Consider the following 14,121-nt stretch of genomic DNA (forward strand, 5'->3'; position numbering starts at 1 on the left):
ATCCCCTCCCAAATCCCTTGAAAACAGTCACAGGCCCCATTGCAATTAGGCTGGTAAAAATCACATGCACAAGATGAAAGGCACATTCCTATGCAGTAATTGTTTCTAATATATTGAGAGGATGCCAATCTGCCTGCTTAATTATCATATATAGGCAGTTGGCATCTTCAGATGAAGCAAACAAATACTGCAAGAGTGCAAATCAGAAAAGAAGCAAGAACAATATTTTGACTTTGGTATCAGTTAAAGATGGAAGTGAGCCAGTTCCTGATTGCTACAGGAATATGCTTTTTAATAGTCCAGTTCATAATGCTTCTTTGGACACGAAGGAAATTCCCACCTGGACCTGTGCCTTTGCCTCTCTTTGGAAGCCTCTGGAGAACTGGATGGAAGATCCACCAGGATGCCTTCAGGAAGGTATTTTTCTAAATAATCCTCACCAGGCAGCAGGTATATTTGGACAAGCATGGCAAAAACAACCAGGGTCCTGCAAGCAAGTATGATAAAAACTGGAAGCTGATGAATCTGTTGAGTCTGATGATTTGGAGAATGTAATTGGAGTTTTTAGATAAATGAAGGGCTTTTGAAGGAGTGGTGGAGATTAAGATCTGGAGAAATTTTTTAAAGGCATGTCTTCTTTGGGTTCAAAGGCATTTGTGAGTTGATTGCAATAGCAAGGGAGAGGGGAATAGGTGTCATTGTCATTGTCAGCGGCTCCTGTTCCATTGGACGGCCCTGGGGTTTCAGGTGTTGGATCCCTTCCGTTACCCCTCCAGTTGCGACCCCAGGTGTTGTGTCGGTTGCGGTTTCCAGCTCTCTCCTCCCTTAGTGAGCTCAGGGTTGTTTTCATCAAGTCAATAGCTTTTTCCAGAAACCGCTCTTCCTCACTGGCGTGCAGGGAGTTCTCCATCTCTTGTTTCCATTCCGGTTGGTGGTCGCTCCGTCTCAGGGTCACTTCTCCCGCAGCCTTTTCCCACTCACTTTTCCTTCCAATGCCCATCGACCACCGGGGTTTTCGTTCGTGCTGCTCCGCTGTTTCCTCCCAGGAGGAATATGATGCTTCACCTTCCCAATGTTTCTGGGAATTCGGCTGGGAGGAAGGCTCCTTCTCCGTGGGGCTTCCCTCCCTTCTTGCTTCATCGTCAGACATCATGTTTATTTGCAAAGTCTCCCGGTACGGTTCCTCTTCCCAGGTTGACTTTCAAGTGCAAGTCCTGTCTAATGTCAGGACCCACCCCAAACCACGTCTTAGGAAGACAAAATTCTTGGAGTCAAATCTATTCCAAAAAGAATCTTTACTATGACATGCTTGGTTGTAGGAACGAGACAGGACTTAATATTATTCCACGAAGTAAACCCTTATAAAGAGTTCCCGGTTTAACCCCCCTTAACCCCCATTTGGTCAGTCCCCCATCCTTTCTCTCGTATCATCCATCTCGTGGGAAAAAGGAACTTAGGACCCTTCATGTTTATTGCTGTCTTCCGTGACAAAAACCAGATGCTAGCCCCCCCTTTTGTTCCCCCAGTTCAAAAGGCTTCTCCTTTCCTTTGAAATGCCTATTGCCGGTTCAATACACATCTATTCTCTTCTCTTCGGGAGATGGCAGAATCCATGGAATAATGTTTGAAACATTCCATTTATGAATATGATATAAATGGATTCTGACAGTCATTTCAGGACTCAGGATTTTCTTTTTCTGGTCCATCATCTGCTTGTACACACATAATTAATATGTAAAGTTTCTATTTGTTTATCATTACCTCAAAGCAGTAATCAAGAGTAATCAGAATCGATTGATCGGTTAATACTTTTTTCAGCCCACAGTAATAGCTATCTTCCAAAGAATCTTCTTTTATGCCTTTTTTCTCAATGGCTGGGTTCACAGCTGTATGTTACTGGTGGGATCACCATTATACCAGATCATTTTGTTTGTTTTATCAGTACCTTTATCTTCCCTGTTTGTTTGTTTGTTTATCTGTGCTGCTGAATATGGAGTGTCTTTTTTATTGAAAAGTTTTACAATACATTTTATCTTTAGCAAAACAAAACCCCTCCCAACCCCCTCCCCTCCCACCCCCTTCCCACTCCCCAACCCTCCCCAGCCCCTCCCTCCCTTTCCCCTCCCCCCGACTTCCCAGAGCTGAGTACAGGGTATAAAAATACAAACAATCATAATTTACCTTATGCAAACAATCCTAAACTATTAAAACTATCGCACTTTAACTCATATAGATAAACTCCAAACGTATAAATATCACATCAATAATTATTCAAATGCTAAACAATACTTCAGTCCCATATTTACTCCATAGTATCTCTCTGTTGCAAATAGTCTTTCAGGTGCACTAAGGTCTTTACCATATCCTCGAAATTAAAAACTTTACAGTCCATTCTTCTATAATCGGTAGTTCTACCTTTTAACTAGAAATCTTACTGCCATAGTTAAATTCAACATCCACTTGATATCCACCGCAATAATGTCAATAATACCCAATAAAAACAATTACAGGCAAAACAATTTTACATCAATCATTAAAAACTATTCTTCTTTCCAACTGGGCTTTAAATTTCCATACTAAAACCAAGTTTATGCAATCTTTCCTTCTCCTGATATATTATACAGCTTCAAATACCATACATTACTTTCCAAACTTAAATTTTTTTATATAATCACATCATTCTTATATTTTCTTTACATGTTTCATTATTGCCCATAAAGATATTACAAGTTAGCTTTCATCTATAATTTTTCCCAAACTTGCACCAGAGTATATCACGAAGTATATACCTTGAACACATTATCCACCTTCTTATCACACCATAAATATACATACCAACTAAATAGCAAAGCATAACCTACAAAATTTCAGTAAGCACTACTACAAATCTTCCCAATTAAGTTTTCATAATTATCTTAAAATTAAAACAACATAAAATATTACAACACAGTTATTTTATAAGGGTAAAAAGTATATCCCCAAATATTTAGCCCTTCTAACAATTTCAATTCCCATAATCCTTATTACATTATTATCTCCTTCAGTTATGCAACTAAATCTTCAGGCTTGGCTCATTTGTCTAGAAGCCGCACGCCTCTTCCAATTTCTAGCCTCCTCCAGGGATACTGAAATTTGATCCACTCCTGTAGCTTTCTCCTCTGTCTGCATTATTCCTTCAACACCTTGTAGATTCTCTCTGTATCGTTGAGACTCTCTCTCACCTTTCTTCTTTGTAGATTCCAAAAGTGGTATGGGGGCTGCTTTTAAAACATTACTGTAAAAATCACGTGCCTGAATCACCGTGGTAAATCGGTGCCTCGTACCTTCATAAGTCACCACCATACCCGCTGGTATCTGCCATCTAAACTTGATATCACGTTGTCTCAAATTTTGTGTCAGAAAAGCAAATTCTTTCCTTTTTCTTAAAATTCTTGGAGGGATCTCTTTTAAGATCAAGACTTTTTGCTCAGCAATTACAAATTCAATGTTGTAGGAGGCTTGAATAACTTCATTTCTAATCACTCTCTTTGTAAAATAAACCACCACATCTCTAGGTAATTTCCTTTGTCTTGCGATCCACGAATTAACATGAAAAATTTTATCTATATCTTCCATTATTTCATCTGCTGGTCGCCCCAGCACCCCTTCCAGAGCCTCAGAAACCATTTTCTTCAAATTTTCTTTAGGATTTTCTTTTAAGCCTCTAATCCTTAAAGCAAACTCCATCTGATAATACTGTATCGAGGTCAAATCACAATCAATTTTCTCTACCACATTTTCAGTTTCTGTCATTTTTGCTTCCAGTCTAATATCATTTTGACTGAGATCTTCCACTCTTTCATCCAAATTCTCAATACATATAGCCATGCCTTGCAAAGCAGATAAAATGTCTGCTCTCATTTCTGTTAATTTCTCTGTAATCTTTTCATCCATAACCTTAGCTAGTTTTTCTGTTAACTTCTCCTCCAACTTTTTGTCCATTATCTCAGCAAATTGTTGCTATTGCTTTTCCATAGTCTCTTGCAGCACATTCTGCAAATCTTTAACTGTAAGGGCTGATGCAGATACGGGTGCAGGGGACAATAAAGCTTGCAATGAAGACTGCTGCACCAGAGCAGGAACTTTAGAAGATATAGCCGCCATTTTCACCCGCTATTGTTTGCTACGCACTTCCACTTACAAGCTCAGCAAAGTCCATTGAGTTAAAGATCAAAAGACCATCTTCACCTAAATCTCCTGTATCGCTTTGCCTGCGTCCTCGTTCTCCAAATTTCTTTCTTGCTAGCAGGGATGGTTGCGAACGCCCTGTTCTGCTCCAAAAAACCTGGAGCAGAGGCGCCTTGCAGTCCGGAGCATGCCCAGGCTTCGGGGGGGCTCAATCTTTCAGCTGCCAAAACTTTAAGTTCTGGCGGCCCCAGAGAGCTCTACCCCTACCTGGGCGCTCACCCCCTCCTCTTCTCCCGAGGAGGGGGCTTCCGAGCCACCGAAACAGCTGATCGGCGCTGTTTTTGGTGGATCTATGGAGCCACGAGGCTGACAGCCGAAGAATGGCTGCCTCCGGCGACGCCTTGCCATCCATAAGAGTGTCTTGAATCCCATTGTGGGGGAGTATGGAGACAGCTTTGAAAAATATACCTAGCAGCCATTAGGAAAATATAAACTTAGCCCAGGAAAAACAGGAGAGGGTGAGGCAAATGCTCAAGATCATCCTGCCTTGAGTCTCTTTGGAATAAAAGGGAAAGAAGGAGAAACATGGTTAGGTTTTCTGATATTGTAGCTTATAGAGTAGACGTCTTTATTGGCCAAGTGTGACTGGACAAATAAGGAATTTGTCTCCGGTGCATAAGCTCTCAGTGTACATACAAGAAACAAGTAATAAATCATGATCATAATCATGAGAGGGACCTTGGAGTCCTAGTGGATGATCACATGACTATGAGCCAGCAGTGTGCAGCACCAGCCAAAAAAAGCTAATGCAGTCCTGTGTTGTATAAATAGAGGGATAGAATCAAGATCACATGAGATTTTAGTACTGCTTTATAAAAACCTAGTAAGATCACACCTGGAATACTGCAGTCAATTTCGGTCACCATATCACAAAAAAGATGTTGAGACCTTGGAAAAAGTTCAGAGAAGAGCAACTAAAATGATCAAAGGCCGGGAGTCTAAAACATGTGAAGAATGGCTGCAAGACTTGGGTTTAGCTAGTCTAAAGAAAAGAAGAAACAGAGGCGACATGATAGCAGAATTCCAGTATTTAAGGGGCTGCCACAAAGATGAGGGTGTCGAACTATTCTCCAAAGGACCAGAAGGCAAGACAAGAAACGATTGGAAACTAACCAAAGAGAGAAGCAACCTGGAATTAAGGAGAAACTTCCTGACAGTGAGGACAATTAACCAGTGGAACAGCTTGCCTTCAGAAATCATGGGCACTCCATCACCGGAGGTTTTTAAGAAGAAGCTAGACAGTCACTTGTCTGAAATCGTATAGGTTCTCCTGCTCAAGCATGGGGCTGGACTAGAAGACCTCCAAGGTCCCTTCTAGCACTATTCTATTCATCAAATAGAACCATCATAAATCGTAAGACACAGCACTCAGTGATAGATATAGGATACTAATCAATCAATATACTGTAATAAGATACTAAATAAAAGCAATCAACACAAATCATGAGATGCAAACAACAAAGTTATAGTCATAAGAAGCTAAGGAAATAGGTAATAGGAAAGATGAGAATAGTAATACAGCCCTACTACCATGTCCCCCCCCAAAAAAAGCCCAGGTCTTATATTTATTTTAGGCTCAAAAAACCATTAGAGCTTATTTTGGGGAAGTGTTTTATTTTTTTCTATGGCCTACATACGGCACAAGCCTCCCATGATGGCCAACCTGACCCTGGGTGAGCCGAATTTCTTACAGGGAGAGGCTGCACGTTGCAGGAGGATGACTGCAAAGGGTTAAGTAAATCACTGCAGCTGTTAATAACTCAGTTGTTAAGTGAATCTGGCTTCCCCATTGACTTTGCTTGTCAGAAGGTTGCAAAAAGTGATCACATGACCCTGGGACACTGCAACCGTCACAAGTACATGCCAGTTGCCAAGTGTTCAAATTTTGACCACATGACCACAGGGATGCTGCAGTGTCGTAAGTGAGAAAAACAGTCATAAGTCACTTTTTTCAGAGCTATTGTACCTTTGAGTGGTCACTTATGAATGGTTGTAAATTGAGAACTACCTGTAATCAAATGGTCTGCCCGGCAAAATTCTAAACTATAGGAATTAACTAAGTCTAGCTTATTATGCTAATGCATTTTCTCCTTCATCGTCACTTGACCTGGTTAAACATTTTGTGTGAATTTAAAGCTTGCAACCAGACCTCCTTCCTTGCTTCAGTTGAGTTGACTTCAGCTTTGCTCTGGCAGAGATTACGTGCAGAATCAGCATGACTCTGTGTGTGTGTGTGTGTGTGTGTGTGTCCAGGTGGATGTTGTTTATAAAAGATTCTCAGCTCTTTCCTCACCACTTTCTTCTTCCCTGCAATCTCTCCACTTCAGTTAGCTGCTGTGTGGGGACATGGACATGGTAGATGTGACTTTTCAAGAGGCAGGGCTAGGGATGAAGCCCTCAATGGCTGTGGAACCTGTTTGCTCAGCCCAAGTTAGGTTCTTTCTCAATCCTGATATTTACCAATAGATTTCTTGACCGCACCTCTCATATTTTGCAAACTGCCTTAGTGAGGAATGCTCTGATGAGCAGAGTTTTCATCAGATGTTGTCTATCTGTACACCTCCCAAGGTCACTCGAGTTTCTAAATACAGGTGGTATCATGATTCCGATAGATGAGACCAGTAAAAAGAACTCTTAAGGCAAAAAGGTTTCCTTAAAGAGCATATTTATTTGGCTACATAATATCGGCATGTTCAAAACTGAACCCAAGACTGAACACCCCCCCCCCAAGGTTACAAAGTTGCAAGTGAAAGTTCCCACCCCTGTAGTATGTCATAAATCACGTTCCCCAATTAACTACTCATGTGGTAAAAAGTTAAAGGTAAAGGTTCCCCCGCACATGCATGCTAGTCGTTTCCGACTCTAGGGGCCGGTGCTCATCTCCGTTTCAAAGCCGAAGAACCAGCGCTTGTCCGAGGACGTCTCCGTGGTCATGTGGCCGGCATGACTAGATGCCAAAGGCACACGGAACGCTGTTACCTTTCCACCGCAGTGGTCCCTATTTTTCTACTTGCATTTTTATGTGCTTTCGAACTGCTAGGTTGGCAGAAGCTGGGACGAGTAACAGGCGCTCACTCTGCTACACGGCACTCGGGATTCAACCCGCCAAACTGCCGACCTTCTGATCGACCTCAGCGTCCTAACGCACTGAGCCACCGTGTCCCATGTGGGCTTTCTAGCAAAAATACCACCCACCAAAATACAGCTAGCAATGATCTTGGTTCCCACAAAACAATGTATTGTTATGGCTAAGACAAGAACACTCATTTTCCTCCTTCCAAATCAGTGGCAACCGAAAATGAAATAAAAATGGCTTCAGCTGATTTCACTGCAGAGTTGACATTTGGATCCTCTAGAAGAAAGAGAAATACTGCAATTTACAAAGAATTAAAATTAGGAGTTTCCTCAAGGCTTATTTGGATGTTTATTGAAAAACCTGCACATCAACCTTTCAGCTTTTACATCAGTACTTTTCACCAAAGTGGCCTCTGATAAGGGGTAGTATACCTTCCATTGCACTAAATACTTTATTATTATAGATTTATTATATTATAGAATAGAGCTGGAAGGGACCTTGGAGGTCTCTTGGAGGAGAACCTCACCATCTCAGACAGGTGATTGTCTAGTTTCTTAATAATAATAATAATAATAATAATAATAATAATAATAATAATAATAATAATAATAATAATATAAAGTTGGAAGGGACCTTGGAGGTCATCTAGTCCAACCCCCTGCTCAGGCAGGAAACCCTATACCATTTCAGGCAAATGGCTGTCCAGTCTCTTCTTAAAAACCTCCAGTGTTGGAGCATTCACCACTTCTGGAGGCAGGTTGTTCCACTGGTTAATTGTTCTAACTGTCAGAAGTTTCTCCTTAGTTCTAGGTTGCTTCTCTCCTTGACTAGTTTCCATCCGTTGCTTCTTGTCCTGCTTTCAGGTGCTTTGGAGAATAGCTTGACTCCCTCTTCTTTGTGGTAGCCCCTGAGATACTGGAACACTGCTATCATGTCACCCCTCACCCTTCTCTTCATTAAACTACACATGCCCAATTCCAGCAACCGTTCCCTATATGTTTTAGCCTCCAGCCCCCTAATCATCTTGGTTGCTCTTCTCTGTACTCTTTCTAGAGTCTCGACATCTTTTTTACATCGTGGTGACCAAAACTGGATGCAGTATTCCAGGTGTGGCCTTACCAAAGCATTGTAAAGTGGTATTAGTACTTCACCTGATCTTGATTCTACCCCTCTGTTAATGCAGCCTAGCACTGTGTTTGCATTTTTGGCAGCTGCAGCACACTGCTGGCTCATATTTAAGTGATTGTCCACTAGGACTCCGAGATCTCTCTCACAGTTGCTACTATTGAGCCAGGTACCACCTATACTATACCTATGCATTTGATTTTTCCTGCCTAAATGTAGAACCTTACTTTTTCACCATTGAATTTCATTTTATTAGATAGTGCCCAGTAATGATCTCCAGTGATGGAGCGCCCATGATTTCTGGGGGTAAACTGTTCCACTGGTTGATTGTCCTCACTGTCAGGAAGTTTCTCCTTAAATCCAGGTTGCTTCTCTCCTTGATCAGTTTCCAACCATTGTTTCTCATCCTTCCCTCTGGTGCTCTGGTGAACAATCTGGCCCCCTCTGCCTTGTGGAAGCCCCTCAGATACTGGAACACTGCTATCGTATCTGCCCTATTTCTTCTTTTCTTTAGACTAGCCAAACCCAAGTCCCGCAGCCCTTCTTTGTATGTTTTAGCCTCTAGGCTTTAGTTGCTCTTCTCTGATTTTTTCCTAAACTCTCAACATCTTTTTTGTGATATGGTGACTGTTATGTGCTCCTGGTTACTTTCCTTCGTGACCAAAGGCAATCTCGCCTGACCAATAACCAGCCAAGACACAGTGAAGGCCTTTTAGTTTTGTTTATTGCAATAAGCGGGGAGACAAGCTTTCAAAGCGTGGTTCTCTTCCAAGTTCTAACCCAAAATATGGGCTTCATTATGCCGGGATGTCCCGGCTGCACATCCCTCCTCTTTCCCCATTGGCTGAGGTACTATGAGGTTACACTCTTTCCGTCCACTTCTTACACATTTCCTACTGACATATTCAGTCATATTCACATATACAATAATCATGAACAAAAATTAGACATTTAAATGGATATTTTGAACTCTGTGGATGTTTATGTCCCCCTTTAAGAACAATAGGTTCTTTCCTGTTTTTCAATTTAGTATACCTTTCAGTATAATCTGAAAACTTGGTTATTTGATCTTTCTGGCCTGGACTGAGGGGTTTTTAATTTAACTTTAAATTTTAAATTTTAATTTGTTTTAATTGTGGGCTAGTCTTAATTTAATTCTATTTTAATTGTATTTATTTGTATTGTTTTAATTCGCCCTGTAAACCACCCTGAGTCCTTCGGGAATAGGGCGGTATATAAAATCAATCAATCAATCAATCAATCAATCAATCAAATAAATAAACCAAATAAATAAATAAATAAATAAATAAATAAATAAATATCTTATTCAGCTCATTTTCCTGTTTTTCAATTCAGCATGCCTTTCCTGGCTAGCCATTTCCTCTTACAGCTGTTTTTTTTATAGTTTGTCTTCTTCCTTTTCACACTCTAAGACTCGGCTAATTTTTGCCTACGTGTTTACCTTACTTCCTTCTTTTATCTTATCTTTTCCTAATTTCCATCAATTGTACTTGTTTTTCTATTCAGTTAGTTTCCATTGTGCTGTAGTTTTAACTGTCTCTAAAGATTCATCATATTGATACATATTTATCAATCCCCCCTGTATTTCTGTATACTCTGATGAATCTTCATTTTTGGCTATATTGGATAACATAAATTGAATCTGTACATCTTCTCCAGAGATGCTTTACACTACTGACCCCAGTGTTTTGGTGCAAAATGATATACAGCAGGGTAAACATTGGATACAAACACAACACATAATACCTATCACAACTATAAACACTAATCCTATATATATTTGTTTTAACCATCCAAAATTAGGAAGCCAATTTGTTAACCAACTCCAATCACCCCACATATTTTCATACTTTTGTTCAGTAGCTTTGGCCACGTTCCTAATTCCTTTTGCAATGTCCACCACTGCTTCATTATTATTATGTATCTGTAAACAGGTGGAGCAGTGGGCTAATGCCTCCTTAAGTAACACCAGCTGCCTGCAATTAGTGCAGGTTCGCATCCCACCAGGCTCAAGGTTGACTCAGCCTTCCATCCTTCCGAGGTAGGTAAAATGAGGACCCAGATTGTTGGGGGCAATTAAGCTGACTTTGTAATAATGCCGCTGGGGGGGGCCTGAAAGCCCTAATAAGCAGGCATATACATAGAATGAAGGCTACTGCTAAGCTTGTAAGCCGCCCTGAGTCTTCGGAGAAGGGCGGGATATAAATGGGATTAAAAAAACACACAGTATAATTAAATTTTCCAAATACTCCTCCTTCAGAAGCTAATATGTAATCTAAGGCCATTCTATTTTGAATTACAGCTTCTCTGATTTGTCCTACTTCAGTAGCCAGTAATTCTAGAACTGTAGCTGTTCGATTAGCTATTACTCCTACCACAGCTTGTAATCGTATCATTCCATTGGTCAAAGTATATACCCCTCTATATCCTCCTATGGTCCACCAATTCCAGGTTACTGGTTGTAATTCTTTTATTATTCTATCTGTGGACCATACACCCTTCCAATTCTGTTCTGGGGCTTTAGCTATATCCCTCTTTTCCCTATATTTTTTACACCAGGGAATTTGTATTTCATTATCCTTTTCATTTTCTAATAAAAAGAATTCAGATATCACAACCTCTGGATAGCAGATTCCACTCCAGTCTGGGGGCAATGCTCAATATTCTCTTGAGCCACATATCCAGGATTGACCTTTTCTTACTGGCTGTCCCTTAGGAAAAGGTCCCTTCCAATTGCCATCCCATCCAACTGGTGCTATAGTCATACATTGTCCTCCATGTGGTAAGGCATAGCCCACAAGGTTGTTCCTACACATCTATATACTTTCCCTTCCATTTATCTGTTGGCCATTTATAAATGTTCCAATATTCAGTGAATCCTGCGATTATGTTCCATTTATATTTCCCCAACCTCAGATCCATTCTGTTAACTGTTTTACTATCCCTTCCTTATTCTGCTTTTTGCATAAACATCCCAGTCTTAACCTATTTGCTGCATAAGAACATTATTTTTAGTGTATGTTTTTTTAAGTTGAGTACAGTTTACACGGCCTGTTGTAATCTTGTCATATGTTTGAGTCCAAACACACTGACTTTTTCCCAACATTTGATGTCCCTTACTTCTATTTAAACAAAAGAAGCCAGTTGGAACATTATTTAACTCCCACGTATGTCGGTTAGTATCAGTCCAATTGCTAGCATAATCCTCAGAGTCAGGGAGAAGAAAACGTGGCCTCAAAGGCACTGCTCTCATAGGCCATTGAGCTATCAAAGGCCTACCACACACCCAACATTTGGTTAAATTGAACACCTTCTGCACTTGTTCTGCAAATTCCACAAACAATTTTTTTCCTTCATTTCCCAGGCTGTTCTGGTGTGTTATCTTCAGGAATATTAGAATTAGAATCCACCCCCTCATGATTATTACACAGTATCTTACACCCGTAAATTGATCCAAAATCACAACAATAATAACAATAACATCAATCACACTAGCAATTACAAAGGTGACACATCCACCACCTCATTCTTACAATTTGCAAATCTACTTTTCCAGTTTCTAATGGTGTGACTTCTGTCTCAGTTACTGGTTTTACTTGTAACAAACCACTTTTACTTTTCTCATGAATCACCACCAACACTTTTGTTGTTGGTCTGGGGTCCCCTGGGATTCTAATAGAGATGTTTGAAATAGATGGGAATTCTGTTCCACCACCCATTCAAGTTCTTTTACATGTGGCTTTCAGTCCTTGTCCTGGAATAACCGTCCAACCTCTTTCAGGTCCACTCACCAACCCTTTTCAGCCGTCTGGATGGCAGATTCAGTAGTCAGTAATACTCGGTAAGATAAGATAAGGTAAGTCATTTTTTTACTGTGGGCACAATGGCGCACATCAAAAATGAAATTTAGTTGCCCGCTCTCAAAGTGAGACACATACATGACACCCCCCCAAACATACTACATACAACATATGTATAGACTCACACCCCTATATAAACATATATATATACATATACATATACATATACATATACATATACATATACATAAAATAATAATAATAATAATAATAATAATAATAATAATAATAATAATAATAATAATAATAATAATAAGTTGGAAGGGACCTTGGAGGTCATCTAGTCCAACCTCCTGCTAAGGCAGGAAACCCTATACCATTTCAGGCAAATGGCTGTCCAGTCTCTTCTTAAAAACTTCCAGTGTTGGAGCATTCACCACTTCTGGAGGCAGGTTGTTCCACTGGTTAGTTGTTCTAACTGTCAGGAAGTTTCTCCTTAGTTCTAGGTTGCTTCTCTCCTTGACTAGTTTCCATCCGTTGCTTCTTGTCCTGCTTTCAGGTGCTTTGGAGAATAGCTTGACTCCCTCTTCTTTGTGGTAGCCCCTGAGATATTGGAACACTGCTATCACCCCTCACCCTTCTCTTCATTAAACTACACATACCCAATTCCAGCAACCGTTCCCTATATGTTTGAGCCTCCAGTCCCCCAATCATCTTTGTTGCTCTTCTCTGTACTCTTTCTAGAGTCTCAACATCTTTTTTACATCGTGGTGACCAAAACTGGATGCAGTATTCCATTACATATACATATACATATACATATACATATACATATACATATACATATACATATACATATACATATACATATACATATACATATACATAACAATAAAATATTAAATACTGTCCAACTTGAATATATAACAGAAGGCCCTTCCCAGCTTGGTTGCAAAGGTTCCTCCTTCCATTTACGAATCAGCACCCACTGTCCTGGCTGGATCTTATGGACTGGAAATTCCAAAGGAGCTGTTTGTGCCACCAAGCCTTCCCGTTAAAGAGAAGAGAGAGACCCCAGTACTTGTTCCACATATTTTTTTTTAATAAACAGATCGGCTATTTCAGGTAGAATGCCCCCACCTTCTATCTTTGGCAATGGCAATCCAAACATCAATTCATAAGGCGATAATCCTACATTGGCCCTTGGTTTAGTTCTAATCCTAAATAAGGCCAATGGTAATACTTTGGTCCAGGGCATCCTGGTTTCCAATATTAATTTCTTTAATTGATTTTTCAAAGTTTGGTTTGATTTCTCTACTTTTCCAGAGCTAGAAGGGTGCCAGCCTGTGTGGTGTTCCCACCTAATCCTCAAAGAGTCCATTATTATTTGTAATACCTTTGCAGTGAAATGAGTCCCTCTATCACTGTCGAATGCTTCCACGATACCATATCTTGGAAGTATTTGTTCCAAAGTAACTTTGCCCACTGCATTAGCTGTGGCAGAGGTGGTAGGAAATGCTTCTGCCCACCCAGTCAAATGATCGACCGACACAAGTAGATATTTTAATTTCCCTATCTGAGGCACTTCAGTAAAATCTATCTGCACATACCGAAAGGGTCTAATAGCTATTGGTCTCCCTCCGTTGGGGCCCTTCACACTCTGATGTTTGTTAACCTTTATGCATATTAAACATCCCTCTGTGGCCCTTTGGGCTATCCCATAAGTTCCAAGGGTAGCATAGGATTTCAAGTACGTCTCTGCCAGCGCTTCAGTTCCCCAATGACTCCCCTCATGTAATTTTTGGATCCCCATTCTTGCAGTCCCTTGTGATAACCAGGCCCTCCCATCTGGTAATTTCCATTGTTTATCCA

General features: G+C 40.4%; 1 protein-coding gene across 1 annotated transcript in view; it reads left to right on the forward strand.

The window, feature by feature from the left end:
* Window positions 1-249: 249 nt before the first annotated feature.
* Window positions 250-14,121, forward strand: part of LOC310641154 (cytochrome P450 2A3-like) — a gene marked incomplete at its 5' end in the record, with an annotated part of 38,177 nt that continues 24,305 nt past the window's right edge. The window contains one exon of the mRNA XM_083363984.1: window positions 250-417. Within this exon, the coding sequence (XP_083220110.1) occupies window positions 250-417 (168 nt within the window). The remainder of the gene's footprint in view (window positions 418-14,121) is intronic.

Source organism: Vipera ursinii, assembly GCF_947247035.1.
Source record: "Vipera ursinii genome assembly, chromosome: 5".
NCBI classification, from domain to species: domain Eukaryota; kingdom Metazoa; phylum Chordata; class Lepidosauria; order Squamata; family Viperidae; genus Vipera; species Vipera ursinii.